Source organism: Dendrobates tinctorius, unplaced genomic scaffold (assembly GCF_039654945.1).
Source record: "Dendrobates tinctorius isolate UK_male_01 unplaced genomic scaffold, ASM3965494v1 ptg000003l, whole genome shotgun sequence".
NCBI lineage: Eukaryota > Metazoa > Chordata > Amphibia > Anura > Dendrobatidae > Dendrobates > Dendrobates tinctorius.
The window spans coordinates 64,057,729-64,085,675 of NW_027361671.1; the positions used below are offsets into that span (position 1 = coordinate 64,057,729).

The window sequence follows — 27,947 nt, forward strand, 5'->3', positions numbered from 1 at the left end:
CTCCGCTCTCCGCCACCTTCCGATCCCCCCCCTCACACATCCCCGGTACCTTCTGAGTCCCCCTGTCGCTCCCGGTGTCCCGCGGGTCTGGGTCATGGGCGCCACCTTCTTGGAAAATGGTGGATGCATGCGCAGTGCGCCCGCCCGAATCTGCCGGCTGCAGATTCCATTCTTTCATTTTGATCACTCTCAGTGATCAAAATGAAATAAAAAGTAAATAAACCCCCCCGATTATCACCCCCATAGGTAGGCACAACTAATAAAATAAAGAAAATATTTTTATTTTTATTTTTCCGTTAGGGTTAGAATTAGGGATGGAATTGGGGTTGGGGTTGGAATGAGGGTTAGGGTGGAATTAGGGTTGCAAATAGAGTTAGGGTGGAATTAGGGTTGCAGTTAGGGTTAGAATTAGGGTTAGGGTTGGAATTAGGGTTAAGATTAGGGTTAGGGGTGAGTTAGGGTTGGATTAGGGTTAGGCTTGTGGTTAGGGTTGGAATTAGGGTTAGGGGTGTGTTGGGGTTAGTGTTATGGCTAGGGTTGGGATTAGGGTTAGAGATGTGTTGGGGTTAGGGTTGTGGTTAGGGGTCTGTTGGGTTAGAGTTGGAGATAGAATTGAGGGGTTTCCACTGTTTCGGCACATCACGGGGTCTCCAAATGCGACATGGTGCCACCATTGATTCCAGCCAATTTTGCGTTCAAAAAGTCAAACGGTGCTCCCTCCCTTGCAAGCCCCGACATGTGCCCAAACAGTGGTTTACCCCAACATATGGGGTATCAGCGTACTCAGGAAAAATTACACAACAACTTTTGGGGACTAATTTCTCCTGTTACCCTTGGGAAAATAAAAAATTGGGGGCTAAAAAATTATTTTTGTGGAAATAAAAAGGATTTTTCATTTTCACGTCTCTGCGTTATAAACTCATGTGAAGCACTTGGGGGTTCAAAGTGCTCACAACACATCTAGATAAGTTATTTAGAAGGTCTAGTTTCCAAAATGGGGTCACTTGTGGGGTGTTTTCACTGTTTAGGCACATCAGGGGCTCTGCAAACGTAACGATGACCGCAGACTATTCCATCAAAGTCTGCATTTCAAAACGTCACTACTTCCATTCTGAGCCCTGCCGCGTGCCCAAACAATGGTTCCCCCTCACATAGGGGGTACCAGCGTACTCAGGACAAACTGGACAACAACTTTTGGGGTCCAATTTCTCCTGGTGCCCTTGTGAGAATAAAAAATTGCGGACTAAAAAATTTTTTTTTAGGAAAAAAAATATTTTTTATTTTCACGGCTATGCGTTATAAACATCTGTGAAGTACCTGGGGGTTCAAAGTGCTCACTATGTATCTAAATAAGTTCCTTAGGGGGTCTAGTTTCCAAAATGGGGTCATTTGTGGGGGAGCTCCAAAGTTTAGGCACACAGGGGCTCTCCAAACACGACATGGTGTCCGCTAACGATTGGAGCTAATTTTTATTTCAAAAAGTCAAATGGCGCTCCTTCCCTTCTGAGCCCTGCCGTGCGCCCAAACAGTGGTCCCCCCCCCCCACATATGGGGTACCAGCGTACTCAGGACAAACTGGACAACAACTTTTGTTGTCCTATTTCTCCTGTTAACCATGTGAAAATAAAAAATAGCGTGCTAAAAAATCATTTTTGAAGAAAAAAAATCATTTTTTATTTTCACTGCTCTACGTGATAAACTTTTGTGAATCACTTGGGGATTCAAAGTGCTCACTACACATCTAGAAAAGTTCCTTAAGGGGTCTAGTTTCCAAACTGATGTCACTTGTAGGGGGTTTTCACTGTTTAGGCACACAGGGGCTCGCCAAACGCAACATGGTGTCCGATAACGATTGGAGCTAATTTTTCATTCAAAAAGTTAAATGGCGCTCCTTCCCTTACGGGCCCTGCCGTGCGCCCAAACAGTGGTTTATGACCACATATGAGGTATCGGTGTACTCAGGAGAAATTACCCAACAAATTTTAGGATCCATTTTATCCTGTTGCCCATGTGAAAATGAAAAAACTGAGGCTAAAAGAAAATTTTTGTGGAAAAAAGTACTTTTTTTTTTTTACAGATCAATTTGTGAAGCACCTGGGGGTTCAAAGTGATCATACTGCATCTAGATAAGTTCCTTGGGGGGGTCTAGTTTCCAAAATGGGGTCACTTGTGGGGAAGCTCCAGTGTTTAGGCACACAGGGTCTCTCCAAACGCGACATGGCAAGCGCTAAATATTCCAGCATATTTGCCATTCAAAAAGTCAAATGGTGCTCCTTCCCTTCTGAGCCCTGCCGTGCACCCAAACAGTGGTTTATGACCACATATAAGGTATCGGTGTACTCAGGAGAAATTGCCCAACAAATTTTACGATGCATTTTTTCCTGTTGCCCATGTGAAAATGAAAAAAATGATGGTAAAAGAAAATTTGTGTTGGAAAAATTAAAATGTCCATTTTTTCCTTCCACGTTGCTTTAGTTCCTGTGAAGCACCTGAAGGGTTAATAATCTTCTAGAATGTAGTTTTGAGTAGCTTGAGGGGTGCAGTTTTTAGAATGGTGTCACTTTTGGGTATTTTCTGTCATGTACACCCCTCAAAGTGACTTTAAATGTGAGGTGGTCCCTAAAAAAAAAATGGTTTTGTAAATTTTGTTGTAAAAATGAGAAATCACTGGTCAACTTTTAACCCTTATAACTTCCTAACAAAAAAAATTTGTTTCCAAAATTGTGCTGATGTAAAGTAGACATGTGGGAAATGTTATTTAGTAACTATTTTGTGTCACATAACTCTCTGGTTTAACAGAATAAAAATTCAAAATTTGAAACTTGCGAAATATTCAAAATTTTTGCCAAATATCTGATTTTTTTCACAAATAAATGCAAAAATTATTGACCTAAATTTACCACTAACATGAAGCCCAATATGTCACGAAAAAACAATCTCAGAATCGCTAGAATGCATTGAAGCGTTCCAGAGTTATTACCTCATAAAGGGACACTGGTCAGAATTGCAAAAAAAATGGCCTGGTCATTAAGGTCAAAATAGGCTGGGTCATGAAGGGGTTAAGAGATCTGGAAATATTGTTGGGCATGGCGCATATCTTTGGTGCTGAAGGTTACTTTATTTTTATAACTTGAATGAATGGAAACCCCCCCCTTAAAGGGAATCTGTCACCCCTTTTTTGAGATATATAATATCATTCAATTGTGTGTCACATAAGGATTCTCTTAGTACTTTTGCTTCCCCCTGACCCCGCACCTTTCATGCATAAATACCTTTTTTATATCGGTTCAGATGTATATGAACTGCCGCTGTCCGGTCCGCTGGGCGGGGCTTATTCAGCTGCTCCCCCCTCCCTGTCTTGCTCTACACAAGAAGAAATATGTAGAGAAAAAATGAGACTCCCTATGTGACACACAATTGAATGATATCATTTTATGATATCTCAAAAAAGGGGTGACAGATTCCCTTTAAACCTCATATAATGTAGCCCACGCTACATGTTGAATCTTTTGGCCGCCGGCTTTGCCTTTTGTTACTTTATGACCTGTGCAAATCTTGTAGAAAGTCTAATCATCCGCTGAGCAGGTTGCAGTTTATTAAATAATGCCGACACAACGGGTCACGCTGTGATGAATTATAAAGGCCAGATCTTATTCAACTTTCAGTTAAATGTAAAGTGTACATATTAGGTTAATCGTTTGCTAATTAGTCTTACTTTGAATAGAACGGCAAACCCCACTTGTGTTTTTGTTGGGATTCCGGCTGTGTCTTTCCTTATGTCTCCAGCCGCAATCATCCAAGCACACTCAGCAAACCGTAACAGAGTCCCACTGTCATAATTCTGTAAAATTTCCGTTTTATTACCTGTAGGATTGTCTGATTTTCTCCATTTCCATATCACTCGCAGTGTTCTTCATCAGTTCACATTAAATCTCATATTCCTGGATCTCCTGCGATTGATAAACAGCTAGAAAAGAGTTTGCTCTCATTTTTTTTTTTCTTAGAGGAATGTATTGGGGCTATACAAGTACGGTAATCGTTCCAGCGAGTTACTTATTATTGAGATATACTGTGAATTCTTTTGTGCTTGTGACTTAAGCGGCGATATTGGAACATCGTTGTTGGCTTGAACTATTGACTTTATCTTTCTGCTGTAATTACCGGAATTGCAGCCGATCAGGCAGTGTGAAGGCGCTCGCTTCTCAGCCAGCAAAGTCTTGGATTTATGGAAAAGCCACACAGGCCTATAGAATACTAAATCATGCTTAATTGTATGTTCATAATGCTAAATTAATGCCAGTTTCTCCTGAGAGGCTCCCATGTGTAATGTGTGACGGATAAATTCAATTTTAGTGAAAACCAAACCTTTTACTCAATATGCTGGAACTAAGCAAAACATTTACCGTAATTGCTATATTTTGAAAATTCATTTCTAAGGCATACGTTTGGGTAACTACTTTACTTTTATTTTTCTTCTATCATGTCATAGACATAATACAGCTACAGCTCCGTTATGGTCACTGTTTATTCAAGCCTGGTAGTTAAAGCGGATGTTTAGGCTTGGATTGAAAGCATTCACTGTGTGTGGCTGCTGACTTTCCAAATCTTGACAGTGTGCACTTGATCCGGTTTCACCAGAATTGCTGGAGGGAACAGCTTGTTACTTGTGATGAGCGAATGTGCTTGGATAAGGTGTTATCTGAGCATGCTCGAGTGCTAACCGAGTGTCTTTGGCGTGCTAGGAAACTATGTTCAAGTCACTGCGCCTGCATGTCTCAATGCTGTTCGACAGCCGCAACACATGCAGGGATTACCTAACAAACATGCAATCCCTGCATGTGTTAGGGCTGTCCAGCAGCCACGAGACTTGCAGGCACCCGAGCATGCTCAGATAACACCTTTTCCGAGCACGTTCACTCACCACTACGTGTTACATGTATGTGATTTGCATATGTCCGCTCACATTCCGAGCATGTCTAGTAAGCACATGACCGCAAGTATTCAAATTGTATTGTTGCAGTCACATGTCTCCAAATTTAATTGCATTTTTATGTAAATTGAAACTGGGACAAGGCAAAAACAATTGAATGTGTTTTACTTTTAGCATTTTTTGTTGCTTAGCAGTAAATTAGCTTGATGGATATTGGATGGAAAAAAAGTGCTACTGTTCCTATCGGACGGACTTTAATGTTTTGTTCAAAATGTATTTGGCATGTAAAACCATCAAATATCCTGCTCAAAACGCCAGATCCCCCTTTCCCATGTGCACGTAACATAACTCTGAATTGCAGGCACGCTTTCCTCCATCTAACCCTACAGTCCTTGCTGGTGCAGCCACGGAGTTAAGATTAACAGACTCCTGCAAATTAGCTTGTGATTAGTGCAGAACATTTCATTTTAATTACACTTAATTAAGTGGATTTAATTAAAAAAGAACTGTGTTGTAACCCCGGTCAGGTAGAAAGTTAGGCGCGCTCGTTAGTGAATTAGATCCAGCATTGATTGATGCGTTTGCTCCTTCCTCCAGGCCGCTCTGTACCGCCTCAGTGGTGACTGGAATCCTCTCCACATTGAGCCCAGCTTCGCAGCAATGGGAGGTAAGTGAAGCCAGTGATTGCACTGGGAGAAGATCCCCTAGAAGTGTCCACTTATCTGTATTGTCATGATGGTGTTCTGAGACTGATGTATGGATCAGCAGAAAAACCCCTCATACCGTGAGTCCCTGTGGGTGGGCACCTGGTAAAGCCACCGGCTACTGTCCATTACATCTCATGCATTGGGCTGAGCCAATCAGGTTTACATTTGGCAATAAATGTTTGTGTTTCTGCACGCGTTAAGTTTTTGGTGCAGAAATTTCGGTACCATTTCTGTATCTGTGCAGGAAGAATCCAGCACATTATACACACCTTTTTAGTGCTTTTCTTTTACATATTTTTTACATGCGTTTTTGGTGCAGATTTTTCCCCACTCATTAGTATGAGTGAAATTTGCATCAAAATTGCAAAACGTGGGCAGAGACCTGTCATCCAGGGCAGTGGGCGGAAGAAGCCGCTGGGGACGCTCTGGTCCGACTTCTCCGTTGCACGGCTCAATCTCTGGCGGCTATTAAAAGTATGTGAACCTTTGAAACGACGCAGCATTTCAGAGTCAAACATACCTGGCCGAGATCATGCAGGCACCGCCTGATCCATGCTGCCCATGGATTGGAAGAATGTATCAGATTTGAAGTTCTCTTGAAAGAAAGTGTTAATAACGCACACATACATGCACATGCGTCCTCTTGTGGTTCTTTTAACAGGGTATATATGTAAGGTAAAGCAGTAATTACGGGGTATATTTTTTTTTTTTGCTCCATCTCTAATTTTGTTGGAGAGCATTATGTAGCACTATATATTATTTTCACCCAAAGTTCTCCTAGAGTAGCGTCCACCACAATTTTTAAAGAGTAGCTTTAATTTTCATTATTCTCATTTCTGAAATCGGTAATATACAGTAACATAGGAAACATTGTAATATCTCTTTATATATATAGAATATTATTAGTGTGTGAATCTAAAACTTTGACTCGAACAACGTAAGTGGTAAAAAGGTTTAAAAAATAAAAATAATGATGACTTATTTGGTATTGCTGCGTGTGTAGTTGCCCAAACTTGTATACTACTTATCCCATACAATGAATACTGAACTTGGAGAAAAATAATTAACCCCAAAATTGTTTTTTTTTATCACTGTAATTCACACCATTTTGCAATAAAAAGCGATGAAAACGTCACGTAACCCAAAATGGTTTAAATAAAAATGGCAGCTCCATGTGAAAAAACAAACTCTGGCACAGGTCCATCCACAGAAAAAAATTTTTAAAATTAGACGGAAAGGAGGAATAAAATTGAAGTGCAAAAACTAGTCTGTCATTACAGCATGGCACTGACGGGTTCCCTTTATCTCACCGTTGGACATATTCCCGTTTCATCTGATTATTCTGCCATATTAGGCAGCTGCTCCTCGGTAATGGATAAGTTCTTCTACAAGCTTTGAGACCTGTTACCTCTTGCCTCCGGTTACCAGCGTAGACTCTTTACTCCATTTCAGCACAGGGTTCTGTACCATTCCTTCTTTAAATAATGGTATATTCAGTAGTCAGTGAGTGAGGGAAAAAGTCCAGGACAACATAAATCAGCGTTTATGGCGACGTGAGATCTTTGTTGATGTAAATCTGATCCAGAATGTTTGAAATGAATGTTGCGCTCAGCTATGGTTCCTCTCCACAGGGTTCAAACGACCCATATTGCACGGTCTGTGCTCATTTGGATTTTCTGCCCGGCATGTTTTGAAGCACTTTGCAAATAATGATGTGACCAAGTTTAAAGCAATAAAGGTACCGTACTTGGCATTTTGTTTCTGAATAGCGAGATCACTTATGTTCTGCATGAAAAATATCAGTCTGGAGAATTGAATAGATGTGAGATGTGCCTTCACTGGTCAGTCTTATTGATTTAGAATTGCAGCTTTTTGAAAGTGAAGAAAATATGAAGTGGTGGAAGAGCGGGTGATGGGCCTTAGAGTGATTCTCTAACTTACACATGTGGTCAAAATTGTTGGTACCCCTCGTTTAATGACAGAAAAACCTACAATGGTGACAGAAGTAACGTGAATCTGACAAAAGTAATAATAAATCAAAAATCTATGAAAATGAACAAATAAAAGACAAGCATTGCTTTTCAACCATGCTTCCATGGAATTTAAAAAAAAATAAAACTCATGAAATAGGCCTAGACAAAAATTATGGTACCCTTAACTTAATATTTTGTTGCATAACCTTTTCAGGCAATCACTGCAATCAAACGATTCCTGTAACTGTCAATGAGACTTCTGAACATCTCGACAGGTATTTTGGCCCATTTCTCAAGAGCAAGCTGCTCCAGTTGTTTCATGTTTGAAGGTTGCCTTTCCAGACGGCATGTTTCAGCTCTTTCCAAAGATGCTCAATAGGATTTAGGTCAGGGCTCATAGAAGGCCACTTCAGAATAGTCCAGTGTTTTCCTCTTAGCCATTCTTGGGTGTTTTTAGCTGAATGTTTTGGGTCATTATTCTGTTGCAAGACCCATGACCTGTGACTGAGACCAAGGTTTCTGACACTGGGCAGCACATTTCTCTCTAGAATCCCTTGATAGTCTTGAGATTTCATTGTAGCCTGCACAGACTCTAGACACCCTGTGCCAGATGCAGCAAAGCAGCCCCAGAACATAACAAAGCCTCCCCCATGTTTCACAGTAGCGACAGTGTTCTTTTCTTGATATGCTTCATTTTTCCGTCTGTGAACATAGAGCTGATGTGCCTTGCAAAAAGTTAAATTTTTGTCTCATCTGTCCATAGGACATTTTCCCAGAAACTTTGTGGCTTGTCAACATGTAGTTTGGCAAATTCCAGTCTGGCTTTTTTTTTTTTTTTTTATATCAATAATGGTGTCCTCCTTGGTCATTTCCCATGAAGTTCACTTTGTCTCATACAACGATGGATGTTGCGATCTGACACTGATGTTCCTTGAGCTTGAAGTTCACCTTTAGGCTGTGTGCCCACGGTGCGTGTTAAAACGCACACCAAAAACCGGACTCCTTCCCAGAAATCGCGCGGCTTTTTCCGCGCGATTTTACCGCGATTATGATGGCGATTTTCGTGTGCGATATTCAAGCACTTTCCAAGCGATTTGAAGCATCGCTTGGAAAGTGATTGACAGGTTGGTCACACTCGTCAAACATAGTGTTTGACAAGTGTGACCAGGTTTTTACTATTGAGGCCACCTATGCGGCATCAATAGTAAAAGATAGAATGTTAAAATGCTAAAAAAAAAATAAAAAAATCGGTGTATATTTACCTTTCGGCGTCCCGTGCTGCCTTCCCGGGCCACAGCGTTCCCAGTAATGCCTTGCGAGAACTGTGATGATGTAGTCTCGCGTTACTATAGCGATCTCGCGAGACCGCGTCATCACTGGACCGTGCCGCAAGGCATTACTGGGAACGCTTAGACCGGGAATGCAGCACGGGACACCGGAAGGTAAATATACCCCGATTTTTTTTATTTTTTATTCTTTTTTTACATGGGTATTGTACCCAGGGCCTGGAGGACAGTCTCCTCTCCTCCACACCGTGGGTACCAACCGCACATGAGACGCTTAACTTCCCGCATGGTGGGCATAGCCACATGCGGGAAGTAAGTGATTCTCATGCATTCCTATGGGTGCGGAATCGCGGCAATTCTTTGCGATTCCGCACAAAAGAATGAGCATGCTGCGATTTTTTTCCACAATGCGATTCCGCCGCGGAAAAAAGCGCAGCATTAGCACAGCATGTGCGGAATGCCATAGGAATGCATGGGGGGCGTTCTGTACACGATTTTTAAATGTTTTCGCTGCGCTTTCGCGCCGAAAATCGCGGCAAAAACGCTTAAAAATCGCTACGTGGGCACACAGCCTTAATCTGTTTAGACGTTTTTTGGACTCTTTTATTACCATTCGTATTATCCGTCTCTTTGATTTGTCATCAATTTTCCTCCTGCGGCCACGTCCAGGGAGGTTGGCTACAGTCCCAAGCTGCTTGGAGATGGTCTTATAACTTTTACCTTTAACATGTTTGTCTATAATTTTACTTCTAATCTCCTGAGACAACTCTTTCCTTCGCTTCCTCTGGTCCATGGTGAGTGTGATGCCCAGTGAGTATCTGTAGCCCTCTATACAGGCACTGATTCCAAGATTGTAGACACCTGTAAGGCCGGTTTCACATTTGCGCTTTATGGCGCTGCGCACGGCCGCCGCTAAGCCCCGCCCCCTGCCGGCTCCCTGCCCGCCCCATCCGGTCATCGCCGCCTACTAGCGCACATGGACGCTTGCGATCTGCGCACCCTATCTTCAGCATAGGGTGCGCAGATCATGCATGCACTGGCCGTGCGCTAGCAGGATTTTGCCGTGCGCTGCGCACTTTTGAAGGTGCGCCGAAATGCAACATGCTGCGTTCGGCGCACTTTCAAAAGTGCGCAGCGCACGGCAAAATCCTGCTAGCGCACAGCCAGCGCACGATCTGCGCACCCTAGGCTAAAGATAGGGTGCGCAGATCGCAAGCGTCCATGTGCGCTAGTAGGCGGTGATGACCAGATGGGGCGGGCAGGGAGCCGGGAGGGGGTGGGGTTTAGCGGCGGCCATGCGCAGGCCGTCGCAGCGCCATAAAGCGCAAATGTGAAACCGGCCTACTGCTAATAGATGGACACACCTTGATTTAACATGTCCATTTTGTCACATTATTTTCAGGGGTACCATCATTTCTGTCCAGATCTATTTCATGAGTTTTAGGTTTTTAAAAATTCTGTGGAAGCATGGTTGAAAAGCAATGTCTGACTTTCATTTGTTCATTTTGATAGATTTTTGATTTATTACTTTTGTCAGATTCAAGATATTTCTGTGGCCATTGTGGGTTTTCCGTCATTAAACGAGCGGTACCAACAAATTTGACTGTGTGTGTGTGTAACTACGGTTTAATGATGGGAAGTTGTGTAACATCCTCCTGAGAGCATCGGTTTCTAAAGTGTTAGGAGCAGCAGAAGTCTTCTAGATCAGTTTTACAGGTTTCCATTTCTTTGTATGTAGTTTCTAATATACATTAAGTTGCTCACCATTTTAAGATTTTTGCTTGCTATCAGTGGATGGAAATGTTTGAGTCCAGAGACATACTGATAGGAATTTGGATTGTGAGCCCCATTCGGGACATAGCGCTGTGGAATATGATGGCGCCATATGAGTGAGTAAATATTCTAAGGTTGGAAACCTCTATTAGACCTAGCCCTGGTCCTTACTGATTAGTATTTTACAGTTCGGTCATTTGTCTGTAAGGTATGCACATCAGAGACTTATAGCTGTCCTTAACTGAAGGTTTGCCACAATATGTCAGTGTAGCAAGATTGCCAAGATGAGATATATCAATTTTAGATTCTGGATTTAGATTACCGTAGAGTATTTTCATTACTTTGATGGCAAGCAGAGATTAAAAAAAAAAAGAAAAATAGAAAATTGCTTAATGGGGTTTTCCATTTTTTAAAAAAAATGTCTGAAGTCATTTTGTGACTGGTGACTTCTGAATCCTTACAGCATGCACAAGATTCACCGGTATCAGTCTTCTCTCACCGCCAATAACGGTGAATCTTGACAGCATGTGCAGCGCACACTATCAGGATTTAGAAGTCTGCGATCACATAAAGTGACACACTGTAGATATAAGCCACTAATGTTGTTCCGTAGATTATCCTTTTAACTAGGTAGAGGAAGAGTAATGAACACTAGTGATGGGCAAGCGTGCTCGGCACTGCTCAATCAAGTATCAAGCAGTGCCGAGCATCGTGATGTCCTTGAGTGCTCTGTTCCCCATAAGAAGCTGATTCGAATTATCTGAGCCGGGCACAGAGAGAGAACGAGAACCTCTGGAAAAATCCATTATGCTCGCTACTTGAGTCAAGCACGTCCGAACGTTCACCGTACTCGATTCGAGTACCGAGCTCTAGAACATTTTTGTGCTCGATCAGCACTAATGAACACCTGATAAAAATGGCTAAGGCTGGTCCAAAACCTATGGTGGGTCATCTCAGTGAGGAGTATAATGTCATACATTAGGTTGGCCATGTAGCCTTATTGTGTAGTGTGATGTGATAACACTTCTATTTATATGTTCTTACTATACAACATTAGAAATTGTAATATATGTCATCCTTTAACATCCGTCATCTCCCAAGGTCCGCTTTGCAAAACCAGTGTTGCCTGGACAAACGTTGCAAACAGAAATGTGGAAAGAAGGCAACAGAATTCACCTTCAGTCTAAGGTCAGTAGCCAGATTTGTGGTCTGACTCTTTTTCTAAATGCAGATCAACCTGTCTATGGATATGGGATTTATTTCTAGCTTCAGGCATATTGCAGGTTAGCGGAATAGTGTGGATTTTACATAACCGTTTGTTTAGTGCTCTTACGGTACTTTGCCTGAATCAAGGATCGCCTTTGCTGGCAATTGTCAGATTGGTGTAAAGCGTCCGCTTCTAATGTGATCCTGAAACCATAGACACACAAATCTGCATCATTGTATGGAGCTATTGTGTTCCAGCATAAAGCTGCTGTTTGCATCGTATAATGTGAAAGATGAATGTAGCTGGAGGACTAACCGCTTAGTATAATGAATACATCTCCTATACAATGGAGTATATATTACATTTTGCAAGTGATGAAGTGGGGAAAGAACTGCGAGCCGCTTTTTTGACACACCATAAAGCTAATAAAGCCTCCCATTTATGCTGAGACATTTAGACAATATTTCCCAGGATTGCCTCCTTTTATGCTCTCCTTGTCTAGCATTTTTTATGACGTATTCCACTGCTTACCTGACGACTGCTTTCATCACCCATTGCTTGTTTGATACAGTACACTATGGTTTTCAATAGAAAAAGTAAAATAAAGTATGTTTATTAGTGATGAGGGAACGTGCTCGTATAAGATCTTATAAGAACGTGCTAATGTGTTAACTGAGTGTCTTCGACGTGCTCGGAAAATATATTCGAGTCCCCGCGGCTGCATATCTCGCACCTGTTTGGCAGCCACAACACATGTATTGATTGCCCATCAGCCGCGAGACATGCAACCGCGGGGACTCGAACATGTTTTTCAGGCACACAAGCATGCTCCAATAACACCTTATCCGAGCACATTTGCTCCTCACTACTCTTTATACATATATAGAAATATATGCTAGATGATGATTCAGTTTCCATAAGGGTATATGCACACGCTGCGGATTCTGCTGCGGATCCGCAGCGGTTTTGGCTCTGCGGGTCCGCAGCAGATTCTGCTGCGTTGGACAGTACCTTTATTTCTTATGGGAAAAAAAAAACGCAGTGCACATGCTGCGGATTTTTCCGCGCGGTTTTGCTGCGGGTTACAACCCGCAGTATGTCAATTCTTTGTGCAGTTTCCGCTGCGGTTTCACACCTTATCATTATGAGCTGTGAAACCGTAGGCTAATCTTATCCTCAGATAAACCGCAGGACTTTTGCCAATAAAATCTGCACACCCTAAAAACTACGTGTGCACTTACCCTAAGTCAGACCTTTTATACCCTATACACATTGATCATTTGTGTCAGGAGCATTGTAAGTCATGAACATTGAACGTAAGGGAAAAGGAGGTCTGAATTATGGACCTAATTTTTGTATCTTTTTCTAAAAAAAAGACGTCTGAACATAATCAAAAGCTGTAAAAATAATGCGAAAAAAGAAATGGGAATAAACCAGCAAATGGACCTAGTCTCAAAGCAAGGTCATCAAAGGTCACTGCAGTATTCCCCAATAACCTCTTGGTTGTAGAGAATAATACTTACTATGGAGAACTGAATCTTTGTATGCATGATCAGCAAAGGTGAATTGTAGCATTTTGATATTGCAGACCATATTTTATACATATCAGACCATATTTTCGATTAACATGTTAAATGCCAGTTTGCTTCAAGACGGTACATTTCAGACTTAAAGCGGAGAACATCATTTTACACCCAGTCGATCAATGTGTATACACACTTGCACATTTAGAGAACAAATCATTAAAGATGTCTCAAAGACATTTGACCTTTTATACCTCTTGAATGATGTCAGTGTTCTCTTGGAAAGGATGAGGCTTATTGATCTCTGTGAGGATTGGAGCAGGCATGTCATGAAATGTCAGAGGAAATGACTGCAGCGAAGATAAAGTGACTCCGAATGCTCTTTTTCTTACTTGAGACACCTTGAGGAAATGCTTGCTTAAAAAGTTACACGGCCACTTCCTTTATTTTTTTCAGGTGAAAGAGACTGGAGAAATAGCCATTGCCGGTGCCTACGTTGACCTTACATCATCTGTTAATAGTTTGTCATCCAAAGCTGCAGTCCAGGTACGGAGATGCCTTGCCTTAACCCACGTATAGATTAAAATTCGGAGCTGTAATGTTCTTAGATAGTAAGACACAATGGGATACATTTTCAGATGATTTCAGTAGAGCTAATAAAGATTGTGGGAGGTTTAGATGCTGTAGTTGCAGATTCTTTCTATTCTGGAAAACTCACAAAAGACATAGATGCAAGTAAAAAAAAAAGTGCAATTTAATTTCACCTTGCCATATTGATTTGTTGTTATGTTTACAGGAAAAACAGCACATCAATACAGTGGCCACCAGTGTTACATTGCTCTCTGTGACACAATTTATTTAAAAAGAAAAATAGACGCGTCCGGGAGAAGTCCCCATTGATTCTTGGCGTGTTCCTGTTAGCCCTGCTTTCTGATTCGCCTTTTCAGCACAATGCTGAAGCAAGATACATGGCTAAAAATTCAATAAATCCACTGCAGCTTTGTCACAATTAACACACAGTAACATGAATGCTAACTTGGTCACTCCATATAATGCTGATGCAAGAAAACACAGCCGGGCGCTGATTTGCACTATTGCACTGCATATAATTTTTTCTTCTTTAAGGGTATTTTTCCACGGTCAGTAAACGCTGCGGGTTGGACTCTGCGTACAGCCACAGCATCCATCCCACAGCAGCCAGATTTTACAGTATAGTGGAGGGGATTTTGTGAAATACCATCTTCACTATGCGTGCTGGGACGCTTCCGGCTTCCCTACGTAACCGGACATGCGGCGCGTCTTCCAAGCCTCAGCATATCTATTTTAAGATAGTCACCCTTACAATGTATAGGATGTGGTGATTCCGCATGGTTCAATGAACACATGCGGAATCACCGGTGTTTAAAAGCCAGCAGCGCTTTGGACGGAGCATCCAAAGCGCTGCCGGTTTCTGCCCACAGAAACGAACCCTAAAGGGTAAACAAAAAATATATCTAAGCACTAACAGTCAGTTAATTGGAACTTACCTGCCTGTTGTGCCCAGCGCCGTGCTTCCCTGGCACAGTGCGATCACACACTACCGAGGATCCAGCTGCCTCTGCTGATGCAGTGGGGCGGGAATTCCAAGGTCATTTCGATTGACCATTGGAATGACTTCAGAAGTCCCGCCCTGTCAACAGAGCAGACCAGAAAAGAAGCCTCCGCTCTGTAGACGTGATGTCAGCAGAGACTTCTGATTTCCCTGGCAAGAGTGGTGTGTGACTGCTCTGTACCGGGGAAGAATGGCGCCGTGCACAACAAAGAGGTTGCAATTACCTGACTATTCGTGCTTAGGTACAGTTTTTTTTTTTTTTTTGTAAACCTATCCCCTTTAGTTCTCCTTAATACAAAATAAACACAGGACATTAGTAATTAGTATCAACAGCCTAGTATACAAACCAGGGGATAAGCTGAGCGTTCTGCTGCATGTATTGTATAGGAAGGAGTTCCTTGTAGTAAAAGTGATGGCAGAGACTACGGTAAGGGTTTGCAAATTCAAACATCCATCACTGTCTTTACTTGGACGTTTGTGATCCTAATTGCTAGTGGATAGTATAAAGATTTATTTACCGTCTATACTCGTGTATAAGCCGACCCGAGTATAAGCTAACCCCCCCTAATTTTGTCACAAAAATCTGGGAAAACTTAATGACTTGAGTATAAGCCGAGGGTGGGAAATGCAAAATGCTCCATATTAATATATGCCCCATATAATGCTGCACAAAGGTTAATGGTAGCCCATAACATGCCCCATATATTAATGCTGCCAACTAAGAATCTTTGTAAAGTTAGCCAAAGTGTTTAAACTGGATATCCGGGACTTAGAGAAAAAAAAAAAAAAAAGAGAAGGCATGTAGTTGCTAACGCACCTTCTTGCCTGTTGTACCCAGCGCCAGTCATTGACGGCTCCTGCCACAGATTCAGCCACTCCCTGTCAACAGAGCAGAGGTTCCTCTTCCTGTTGATAGGGCTTGACCACTGGTGTCATGCTGATTGACAGCTGACTTCCCCTATTAGGTAGCAGAAGCCGGCTGTCAATCAGCACTTCTGTTAGTAACTACATACTTTTTTTTTTTTTTTTTTTTTAAGTCCTGGATACCTCCTTTAAATATGCACTAAATCTATTATAAGTTTGGTTCTTGGACAGACTGTCTAGTCTAGGTTTGCTATGTGTCAGCTGTGGAGAGGATTAGAAAATCTGTTTTTGTTGTTTATTTTTCTTCTTAAAAGTAACTAAAGATCCCATTCCCTGTAGAGTCAGCTTAATTTTCTCCTTGGGGAAAAAACAGGCAGATCTGCAGGAGTTTCTTGCATATCTCTAGTGCAGGGCTTTCTGATCTTTTTCTGTTGGAGCATCCCCAGCACAAGCATAGTGATGCCTGAGCTTCTCGGGGGCAGAACTCGCCCTCTCATTATTCTAGCCTTGGAGCTACTGTGATGCCATTTTTTCAGCTTAGAAACATCCAGAATAACTTTACTATTGAGCAGAGCTTTACTAAAAATGTGTCCTATTCCAGACAACCACAACATAATCCAAGTAATATTTTTCTGTCTCCCTGTTATCGCCCAGTACACACATGAGCATCTCTGCCACCAATAAGTATGGCAGCAAGAGGTGCTGGAGAACATATGTCCTGGGAAAGCCGTTGCGTGCTCACACCCTTGGGATGGTCTCTGAATGGCGCAACGTCCTGTCCATAAAGTCCTGTATGTCTGGGGGGCAGGGTTCCCTCACCACATGTTGACCTTGGCCCTATGAACTGTATGGTAACATGAGTGCGGAGGATCTAATATAAAAAAGAGACTGATATCCGTTCAGCTGGGTCCATGTTCCTTATTTCATGAACGTTTTGGAAAATCTCTGTAAAATTCTCCTGTCTCATACTTTTCTGTTATAAGGTCTTAAACATGGCAAATGTATATTTTATATAGGACAGAATTATTGGCAAGCAATTCCAGTGTAATCATTCTCATTATGACATTTAATCTGGTCTGCCTTAAGCAATAAATTTCCCGCTCCAATAACAACTGCAGCCAGACAGTATTTTACTGCATGGAATACATTGTATAATCCCGTACTGGGCTATATAATGGAATAGAATTACTAGGTATGACAGGCTGCTCCATGGTACACGCCATTGATTTGAGAACAATGAATTTCTGAGAAAAATAATTATTGTGCCTTGTAATTCGCAGCTTCACTAAAATGAGTTTGCTTTCTTTTATGAACAATTAACAGCTTCAAATATATTTTACTTATACCACACTCTATCAGTACTGATACATTTCTGATCTTATTAATAACCATGACTAGTCAGAGGCTTTACCACTGCTTATTATATGCTGAATTTAATCCATTTAAAGCTCATCTGTCAACAGATCTCACAATTCAGGTGACATACATTATCAAATAGATCTTAGACTTGATGAGGCTGGTGTACTTGTTATGAAAGCCATTGTCAGAGTGGCTTTATAATCGTGATATTTCAGTTAAGAGTGTGACAGAAGGCATGAGTCCAAATGGTAGTCACTCTCCTGACCCTGCAGTGTGAGATCTCGACATCAGCAAAGAGGAGACATGCTGCAGAGCTGACAGACAGAGACTGAGTATTACATCCAGAAAGGATTATAGAAGTAGTCTGACATGGCTTTTCAAAGTAATTACACTAGGCTCATCAAATTAAAATATTTATTTCATAGTGTATGCTGAATGTGTTGCGACAGATCTGCTTTTAATTTTGAGCTATAAGATGCAGTATCTAAAAATCAATTTAAAATTATTTTTTGAACTCCAAATGTACAGTTCCTAAAACCCACTCTCTATGCTACCAAAGTAAATGGTGGTCTCGGCATCTGAAATTGAATTAAATATTCCTATTCTACTTTCCTAAAGTTCTTTATTATTTTTTCATAAACACTTCACAAATTTGCTCTACCTACTGCGATACATTCTATACAGATTGACTTTTTAGTATAGTTAACATCAAAACTCTCCTGTCCGCTGAGTCTAGTACGCCTCTTGGTCATTCTCTCGATCATCTCTCACCATGCAGTTCTATCCGCGTTGCTTCTTTCAGTTCACCAATGGTCATTCTCGTGTTTCTCTTGATGGTTCTTGGACATCCTCTTCTTCTTTTGCCGCTGACAGATTCAAGCATGATGTCTTTCTCCAAAAGCTGACTTCGTATAATGCGGACAAATTAAGCTATTTTTTGTTTGATTATCTTAGCTTCAGCGACAGTTTTGGCTTGAATTGGTCAAGATGTCTCCATTGGTGTTCCTGGCTGTGCATGGAATCCGTAGAAGCGTCCTCCAGTGCCAAAGTTAAAATGAGTCAATTTTCTTCTTGTCCGCCTTTTTGACTGTCCAGATCTCACATCTGTATGTTGCTATTGAGAAGAATATTGTGTTGGCCAATCACCATTTAGTAGTGTGGGTGATGTCTCTCGTCTTGCAGACCTTGTTCATGTGGCCCATTGCATCCCATCCAAGTGCTATGCTTAATTTTACTTCAGGTCTGCTGTCAGATTCCTTGGCTTCCTTGGAGCCAAGAAATATGCACTTGTCAACCATTTCCATGTTAGTCGTTTGCGCTGTTGTCATGATCTTTGTTTTCGTGACGTTCGGATACATCCCGAATTTTTCACGCTCTTCCTTAACCTGCAAAATAATCTCCAAATCCTTCTTGTTGTCTGCCAGCAGGGTTGTGTAGCACCTAAGCATCGCCTATTTATTTGGTGCCCAATACTCTGTTCCTCGCTGGCAATAGATTTGAACATAGGTTTAAATTGGTTTCCCCACTTACTCCTCCCTTTAGTTTGTAGCCTGGTATGTAACTTCATGCTATCAGATGTTCGCAGGAAACATAGCTTTATCGAATAGGACATTTCTTTGAAAGATTCATGCACAGTATTTTTTCCAAGAGAAATATAAAATGCCTGATCTAAAATGTTTCGATACAAACTGATCCATTTTATTTTTTACTTTACATGAAGACACTTAATCGAAAAATCTGTGTCCTTCTTCTTTGAGCACTCATGCTTACTTAATGCGAGAAACCAGTATATTCACATCTAACAATAAAAAAACCTATGATGTATGCCTATGTGAGAACAAGACCTGATGCAACAATTTTTAACTCTAGAATGACAAGATATGACTTCTAGGACCACTAAACTTTCAGCATGCCCCTTGTGGAAGTTACCTATAAAGTACTACTTTGGTGGCTGACTCCAGCCATGTAGGCTTCTTTTCCTCCATATATTTTATGGGAGGAATGGAATTTCACCTCACTTTGGAAATGCTCTATAATATGCCAATTCTGGAGCCAAATGTATAACCTTGTTTACACAATCACTAATAAATATAATCTCTGTCTCATGCTTTGATAAATGAGACCATCCAAGAGATATCAAAACCTGATCACAAGCTTATCCCTTCCTTATTCTTCGCAGCAATGAGTGTCATGGCTGCTTTGAAGAAGAACGCTGTAGTACAGTTACACCCAGTCAGATCGAAATTGATTTGGATTACTCAATTGGCCAGCTATATTTCATCATGCCTGACAAATAAAAAATTTTTTGTAACTATGGTTGGATTACTGAAACGCGGTCCCATAAATGATCTTCAGCACCCTTCCCTTTTTTTTTTTTTTTTTTTTTTTTTTACTTTTTCCCCCATCCTTTGGTTACATTTTCTTGTTAAATGTAAAATGTCTGTGTAACATTACGTAGTGTAGACTTTCTACAATGGTATGTTAAGATATATGCTTGTATTTTTCTTTATTAAATGTAATAGCAATATTTTGCTTTTTTATATGTACACAAATATAACCAAGTTGTGATCATGACTTTGTAGGATGTAGGGCTGCAGAGTACCTTGGTCTTTGAAGAAATTGGCCGTCGTATCAAAGATGTTGGCAGCGAGCTGGTTAAAAAAGTAAACGCAGTCTTCCAGTGGGACATCACCAAGGATGGAGAATCTGCTGCACAATGGAGTGAGTCCCATTTCGGTTCTCAGAACCTGCAGTTTATTTTAATTTTCTGTCCTATATTTTTGTTTTTCTTTTTGAAGTTTATAGACACCTGGGATTCATTTGGTTCGTGGCTGTCCCACTGTAGAGATTTTGCTCTCACTTTTCAAATTTTTTCGTACAGCGGTAAAAACTAAATGCAACACTGGATGATTGTCTTATTTTTATTTTTCTTAGGATATAGTTTCATTTTTATGCTCAAAAGTTGTATTATCTACTATGGTCACACGTTGAGTAAATGGGGAAATTTCTGCACAATTTCTGCATCTCTTGGCATGAAAACTGCAGCTGTAAAAACGCGCTTTTCCTGGTGCATTTTTGCCCTGCGCTTTGACTGATTTGAGTGAAGTCAGTGGTGAAAAATGCAGGGCAAAAACGCACAGAGAATTGACATGTTTCAGATTATTTTCTGCACTAAATCTGCAAGTCAAAAATAAGCAACGTGCGCATGAGACTTCAGGTTTCTCACTCACTTCTCTGACATCAGGATTGCTTCAGGTTTCACTAGCAAATCTGCATGGCAAAAACACACCAAATCTGCAACTTGTGCACAAGCCCTAACCCTTCTGGTTTCTAGGCAAACTTCTCAATGAAATTTACCAATTGTTTTATAAAATATTATGCTAATTAACTCCTTGATTCCTATACTTACTGCGCATATCAGTTAGAACAACACATTCATTGACCCGGGAAGCCCATGTGTGACACATTCTTGTCAAAGCTGAGTAGCCAATGGGGTTTAGTGAGGAGAGCTGGAGCCCTTGACTGGAATGGAGCTAGCCAAGTAATTAGCATAATTTTCTCTACAGTGCTAAGTCTGTTTGAAGGTATGTGAAAATGTTTAATAATGTCTTAAAGGGGTTCTTCAGGAATAGTGATGGGCGAACCTGTGGATGTATGTGATCGGCCAAACATTTTAAAAAAAAAGTTTGGTTCGGGTTCCCAAAGTCAAACCCAGACCCCACACAAATGAATGATGGGCCTGAACATTCGGTATTTCCCACATTATCTGTGTGACAGCGTGAAAATCACTGACGCTAATCGACGATAATCTTTCAGGTTACCACTGATCAGAACGCTGCAGTTCCCACACTTTCACACAGATGACAGCGTGTGAGCTAGCAGCGTTGACCGGCAGTAAAAAGGTTACCACCGATCACAACCGTCGACTAATGAGTACGCCTGCTCTCGCTGATAGCAATCAATAATGTGCAACAAATTATTTTTAAAAAATGATGTGGGGTCCCCTCTTTTTTGGACAACCAGTGCAGGCAAAACTGACAGCTGAAGGCTGCAGCCCTCAGCTGTCAGCGTTAGCTTGGCTGGTTATCAAAAATAGAGGGGTCCCCACTTTTTTTTTTTTTAAAGACGTAGGATATGCCCATTTTTGACTACCCTCCAAGCTAATGCAGACAGCTGGAAGCTGGTATACTCAGGCTGGTAAGGGGTCATGGATATTGGCCCCCCTCCAGCCTAAAAATAGCAGCCCGCAGCCTCCTCAGAAAAGGTACAACTGTTAGCTGTGCCAATTCTGGTGCTTTGCCCTGCTCTTCCCACTTGCCATGGTTCGGCGGCAAGTGAGGTAATATTTGTGGGGTTGATGTCAGCTTTGTGAGGTCAGCTGACATCAAGCCCACAAGTTAGTAATGGAGAAGCATCTATAAGACACCCTCATTACTAATCCCATAGTCAGATTGTAATAAAAGACACAGCAAGAATAAAGTCCTTAATTTGAAATAAAACTCTCCACTTTCTTTTACCTATTTATTTTCAAAAATAAAAAAATACCATGTTTCTCACCTGTTTGACGACAACCCATATCTGTCCTACAACGATCATATTCTCGTTAAACGGGTGAAGAATATGGTGTTTTTTCAATTTTTTTTTTTCAATAACTATTACCCCACTTGACACATCACCAAAGCAAGTGGGAAGAGCTTGGCAAAGTGCCAGCATTGGTGCATCACGAAACAATCACTGACCCCAGGGAGACCAGTCAAAGAGAACACTACGGCAGCTGGCAAAGGCGCTCAATCAGTGAAATCCTAGGTGCATTGCTCCCTGGCCAGAATCCTGCTCTACACTGATGAGGGGCAACACCCCGAAACAGTTGTCTGTGGATGGATACCTGGCCTTGGTATTTCCCTTGTCATATCTGTAAACGCGTAAAGAGCTGGATATTGACTTAGGGGGCCACTTGATATGGTGGTAATGGTGGTTTCCAAGAGGAGCCACTCCTTGGCTGGGTCCTTCCCTGGAGGAAGATCTGGCTAGTCCCGTTTTTGAGACTCTTAAATGAGGCTCCACGGACTTTATTTGCATATTAGCATTGGTGCATGTAATAGATGCACCTTTTATAGCGCAGCTGTGTTCTGCTATTTTTAGGCTGGGAGGGCCAACATCCATGGCCCCTTGCCAGTCTGAGAATTTCAGCCACCAACTGTCTGCTTTAGCTTGGCTGGTTGCCAAAAATAATTTTTTAAAAATCGCTTGGGGACCCCATCACAATTTATTAATTATTTAGATATTACATAAGTGCTGGCTGTTGAATACTTTTATCATTATACACCTGCTCTCGCTGCTATCAGTGAGAGCAGGCATACGATGATGAGAGTAGTAATCTTATCAGCCGATGCCTGTGACCGGTGGTAACCCTTTTACCACCAGTCAGAGTTGTTGGCTCACATGCTGAACTTACTGCTGATCAGAGTTGGTGCTTCTCACACTGTCACATAGATGGCAGTGTGGGAAACACCTGATGTACCGGCTGCCGAAACCTGAACAGTACCACTGTCTTTCGGAAGAGGTCCACGTTTGGGTTCCGTTCACGTACACTAGATGTTTAGTACGATCCCCGAACTTCACTAGTCACGTTCGCCCATCTCTATTCAGGAATACAAAAAAATAAATAACTAAAAGAAATGTCATTAGAAAGGAGTTCCTACATACTGTACTTTTAATTAGCAGAACACAATTGCTTTATGAAGGGAACTAATCACTGTATAATTAAAATGGGCATGTGAGCGTGTGCAGTAGGAAGCTCCACAGCAGCGACCATGAGATGCCTTTACCATGTATTGTCATTCAGAATTACAGGGTAGACAACAGTGTGAGCAGCCTCTGCTTACCTCAGCATCCATTTTCTGATGTGAGCAGCCTTTTCTAACTTCACCCCTGATATTTCCAGTATTAGATCGGATAAACAAGGTGGACAAAAGTGTGAGCAGCCTCTTCTTACCTCAGCATCCATGATTATTTGTATTATTAAATCAGATAGACTTGGTGAACAGCAGTGTGAGCAGCCTTTTCTTACCTCAGCATCCATGATTATTTGTACTTCTAGATCAGATAGACATGGTGAGCAGCAGTGTGAGCAGCCTCTTCTTACCTCAGCATCCATGATTATTTGTATTATTAAATCAGATAGACTTGGTGAACAGCAGTGTGAGCAGCCTTTTCTTACTTCAGCATCCATGATTATTTGTATTTTTAGATCAGATAGACATGGTGAGCAGCCGCTTCTTACCTCAGCATCCATGATTATTTTTATTATTAGATCAGATAGACTTGGTGAAGAGCAGTGTGAGCAGCCTCTTCTTACCTCAGCATCCATGATTATTTGTATTATTGGATCAGATAGACATAGTGAACAGCAGTGTGAGCAGCCTCTTCTTACCTCCGCATCCAAGATTATTTGAATTATTAGATCAGATAGACATAGTGACCAGCAATGTGAGCAGCCTTTTTCTTACCTTGGCAATTGTTATTTTCTGCAGTATGAGATCAGGTAAGACAGGATAGACAGCAGTGTGAGCAGCCTCTACTTTTCTCCGCATCACCTCTCCATCCCCTTTCGTTAGTATTATATCAGAATATCCACCACACGTTTTATATACATGAAAGGAATAGAGAGGAGCGTCATACTGCTCATCCTCAAAGGCATTTGTCATATCGTAAATTAAACTATCCATCCAGGAATTTAGTTTAGACATTTTCTTTAGTTCTCTTTTTTCTCCAGCTTTTTTTTCCATCTCATAGACTCTTTTTAAATGATAGTGTCTGCCTGTAGGTACTACAAGAGAGCGCTCATTTCATACTGTTCATAAATTGGTCTAAAATACAATTGTATTAAGTCGAGGCAGCAGACAGAATTGCATATTTTATTCTGTCCAAGCCGAGGATTTAAAGCTCAGTATTACACGAATAAAGCTTCGACCTCTGTAAGTATATATTAGGAAATTAACCAGCTAAGAATGTTAGACCTAAAACTGACTAAAAGCCATCCAACTGCACAGCCGAAAGTGAAGTCAATTAGCCACAATTAGTGATCAGCGAGTATACTTGTTGCTCGGGTGATCTCCGAGTATTTTGGTGCGCTCAGAGATTTAGTTTTCATCGCCTCAGCTACATGATTTGCGACTGCTAGACAGCTTGAATACATGTGTGGAATGCCTGTTTGTTAGGGAATTCCCACATGTATTCAGCCTGTCTACAAGTCGCAAATCATGTAGCTGAGTCGAGGAAAACTAAAGCACAGAGCTCGCCAAAATACTCAGAGATCATCAGAGCATGCTCAGGGGTACCTGAGCAACTATGCCACTCGCCCATCACTAGCCACAGTGTATTGGCTGTAGTGCTAGTGGTTCCAGAAGGTACTTCAAATTGAAGATTGACCTCAAAACCTGCAATAATAATCATAGCATAGTAGTCTTATCACATTACTAAAGGCGTCTTTTCTACGGGGTTTATATGTCCGTTCCTGTGGACACCTTTGGCCATACTTGAGCAGGCTATGCTTCCTTTTAGGCACTCATAACGATATCAACCTTACTTGTCCTCTTCAGACTGTGACTGGCACGTCTGTACATCAAGTCCAAATATTTTAATCTATCTGCATCATTGAGTTTTCATCGTAGCAAAATGTCCACAGTATGACGAGAGTAGAATGAAGAACATTCATACATGTTAACTATTATGATGTCCCTTTGTCTATCTTACTTTTCAGCAAGTTAACATATTTTCTTTATGACAGCAGAAATGTTGTTTTTAATCTGCTAATGTTGATAGGTTTAGGCTGCTGTTCTGCAGCTTTTTCCCTGGCTTACTTTTTGGATTAAAAACTCCAAGTAAAATTTTAAGCCCCTGAGGCTTTCTCGGTAAGTGTTTATCGTACTCCTTTGGGCCTCGCTGCTAGGCTTGTTCCATTATTAAATTTGTTACTCAGCTGTGTTTCCTTGTCTTTTAATCTACAACTTGTCATTTCAACCCTTGCTCTGTGAGGATGTTCAAGGCACAGCTACTGACAGCACTAGAAACTGCACAGAGCCTTCAGCTCATTGCTGTCATGGCTGATGAGTCCTGCTTTGGCACACTCAGTGAATGTCCTTGAGCTTGGCGTTGGAGAAGAGTGCTCGGAAAAGGAAGGAAGTATTTTTATGAGATGATTTTTTTTTTCTCATAACTTCAAAGCTTTTTCATGTCATTATATTACACATACGAAACCTCCATTCTCTTGGGGGAGGAGTACTGTTTCTCCTTAAAAAGACAAGCTATGTATGGAGGCTTGTGGTCAAGCTCCATTGGGAGAAAACTATGCATATTCATTTCTTTCATTCTGTAAGAAAGCTATCCTTTACTTTCTGATTAACATTGAGAAGTAGTAAGTACCATCCTACCTTGTTAAGAGACTTGAAGTATGACCAGGGTTAAATAACAAGCCAAAGCCTTGTTCAGGATCCATACCCCTCGTTAGTGTATAGTAGTACAAAAAAAAACATACTTGCCTCCCAGATCGACAACGCTCGTTCACTCCAAGTAGAATGCACACTGGTAATCCCATGACATTGTGGCATTTAACAGGGGTTTCCATGGAGCAAATAGAAGATATTCTCATGTTTAAAGCGAACCTGTCTGCAGGATTTTGTAAAGTAAACTACGGAAACTGTCAGGTTGGTAGTGTTAGGGTCCCGTTTCACATAGCGATGCACCAGCGATCCTGACAACTATACGACCTGGTAAGGATCGCTGGTGCGTCGCTGCATGGTCGCTAGTAAGCTGTCAAACAGGCAGATCTCTTCAACGATGCAGCAACGATACGGCGATATGTATAATGACCTCGGCGGTCGTTGGTACCTTGTCACACAGCAGCTATTCTGAACGACTCACGCCTGCGTCCCTGAGTTCTACATCGCCAACGAGGTCGCTCGTCGGCGTCAAACACAGCGATGCATGCTGGCCAGCGGGACTCCAACGATCAAAAAATGGCCCAGGACATTCGAGCACGATCAGCGATATCCAGCGCTGGGACCGGTCGCCGCTATGTATCACACGTAGCAAGATCGCTGTTGCGTCACAAAATCTGTGACGTTTCAGTGATCTCGCTAGCGATCTCGTTATGTGAGACGAGGCCTTTACACTGATTAAAATGATACCTGCTGTAAAGAAATCAGTCTTGTGGTTCTTGTGTAGTGTTAGACGTTTTCAGTTAATGAGATGCTTGTGCTCCGGGATGGGACTGTAGGCAGTCTTATCTTCCTGCTCTAAGACAGAGAAACCAAGGAAAGACCTGCCCACAGGCCGCCCCGAAGCGCAAACATATTAAGGTCTTATCTGGGTTTTCATGGATTCCAGGAGAAAGATTCTCAGTGGACACCTTTAGCACATAGCACAAAGTATGATTCACAAATATGACAGAGAGATATAGGTGTAGTACAATGCCAAAGATTTCACTTACTACTTACATTGCATGAGTGATATCAATAGCTCAGACACCAGACAGTATAGTCTACCATACAGTATTATGGGCACCACATAGTGCTCCATACAGAATAATGTGCCCCATATAATGCTCCATACACAATGAACCCCATATATTGCTCCATACTTAATGTTCCCCATATAATGTGCAATACAATATATGATGGGCCCCATATAATGCATCATACATAATGGGCCCCATATATTGCTTCATACACAATGAGCCCCATACATAATGCTCCCCTTATAATACTCCATATTGTATATGATGGGCCCCATAGAATGCTCCATACATAATGGACCCCATGTAATGCTCCATACTTAATAAGCCCTTTATATTGCTTCTTACACAATGAGCCCCATATATTACTCCATACATAATGTTCCCTGTATAATGCATAATATTGTATATGATTGGCCCCATGTATTACTCCATATATAATGGGCCTCATATTATGCTCCATACATAAATGGGCCCTATATAATGCTCCATACATAAATGGGCCCTATGTAATGTGTGAAACATAATGCGCCCCATATAATGCTCCACACAGTATATAATGGTCCTCATATATTGCGCCATACAGAATGGGCCCCATATAATGCTCCAGTATATGATGGCCCCCATATATTGCTCCAGTATATGATGGGGCCCCATATAATACTCTATGCAGAATGGGTCCGTTATATTGCTTCAAACATAAAAAAAAAAAATTAAAAAATGAAATCCTCGCCTCTCCTCACTGGCCACTGCTCTCCTCCGCATCTCCTTCTAACAGCTCTCTGCACTGTGACTGTTCAGGCAGAGGGCGCACAGACTTGACGTCATCGCTCCCTTTGACCTGAAGTGTCACAGCGTCAGAAGACGCCGCAGCGCATGAATGATGAGAGGTAAGTATTACAAGTACTGGGGCCCTGAGCGAGTTTGTGGGGGCACATTCGCAGACGCTGGCACTGGGCCCCCATAGTGCACCGGTGTCTCCAGTGGCAAGTGGGCTCCCCTGCCTGCTCAGGGTCCCGGCACTTGCCTGGATGCTGATGCCGGACCTGCTCATCATACAGACAGATTATTTGTGCTTCAGGGCGGCCTGTGGGCAGGTCTCTTCTTGGCTTGTCTTGCTTTGAGCAGGAAGAGAAGACTCTGCCTACAGTCCCGCCCTGGAGCATGAGCATATGGATGGATTTATTAACAGCAGATATCATTTTAATCAGTTTAACAGT

The 27,947-nt window shown here is 41.7% G+C and overlaps 1 protein-coding gene across 1 annotated transcript in view; it reads left to right on the plus strand.

Moving 5' to 3' along the window:
• Positions 1-27,947, plus strand: part of HSD17B4 (hydroxysteroid 17-beta dehydrogenase 4) — a 397,700-nt gene that overhangs the window by 320,809 nt on the left and 48,944 nt on the right. Inside the window, exons 18-22 of the mRNA XM_073554879.1 lie at positions 5,528-5,597; positions 7,269-7,375; positions 11,771-11,857; positions 13,856-13,945; positions 19,796-19,934. Of these exons, the coding sequence (XP_073410980.1) occupies positions 5,528-5,597; positions 7,269-7,375; positions 11,771-11,857; positions 13,856-13,945; positions 19,796-19,934 (493 nt within the window). The remainder of the gene's footprint in view (positions 1-5,527; positions 5,598-7,268; positions 7,376-11,770; positions 11,858-13,855; positions 13,946-19,795; positions 19,935-27,947) is intronic.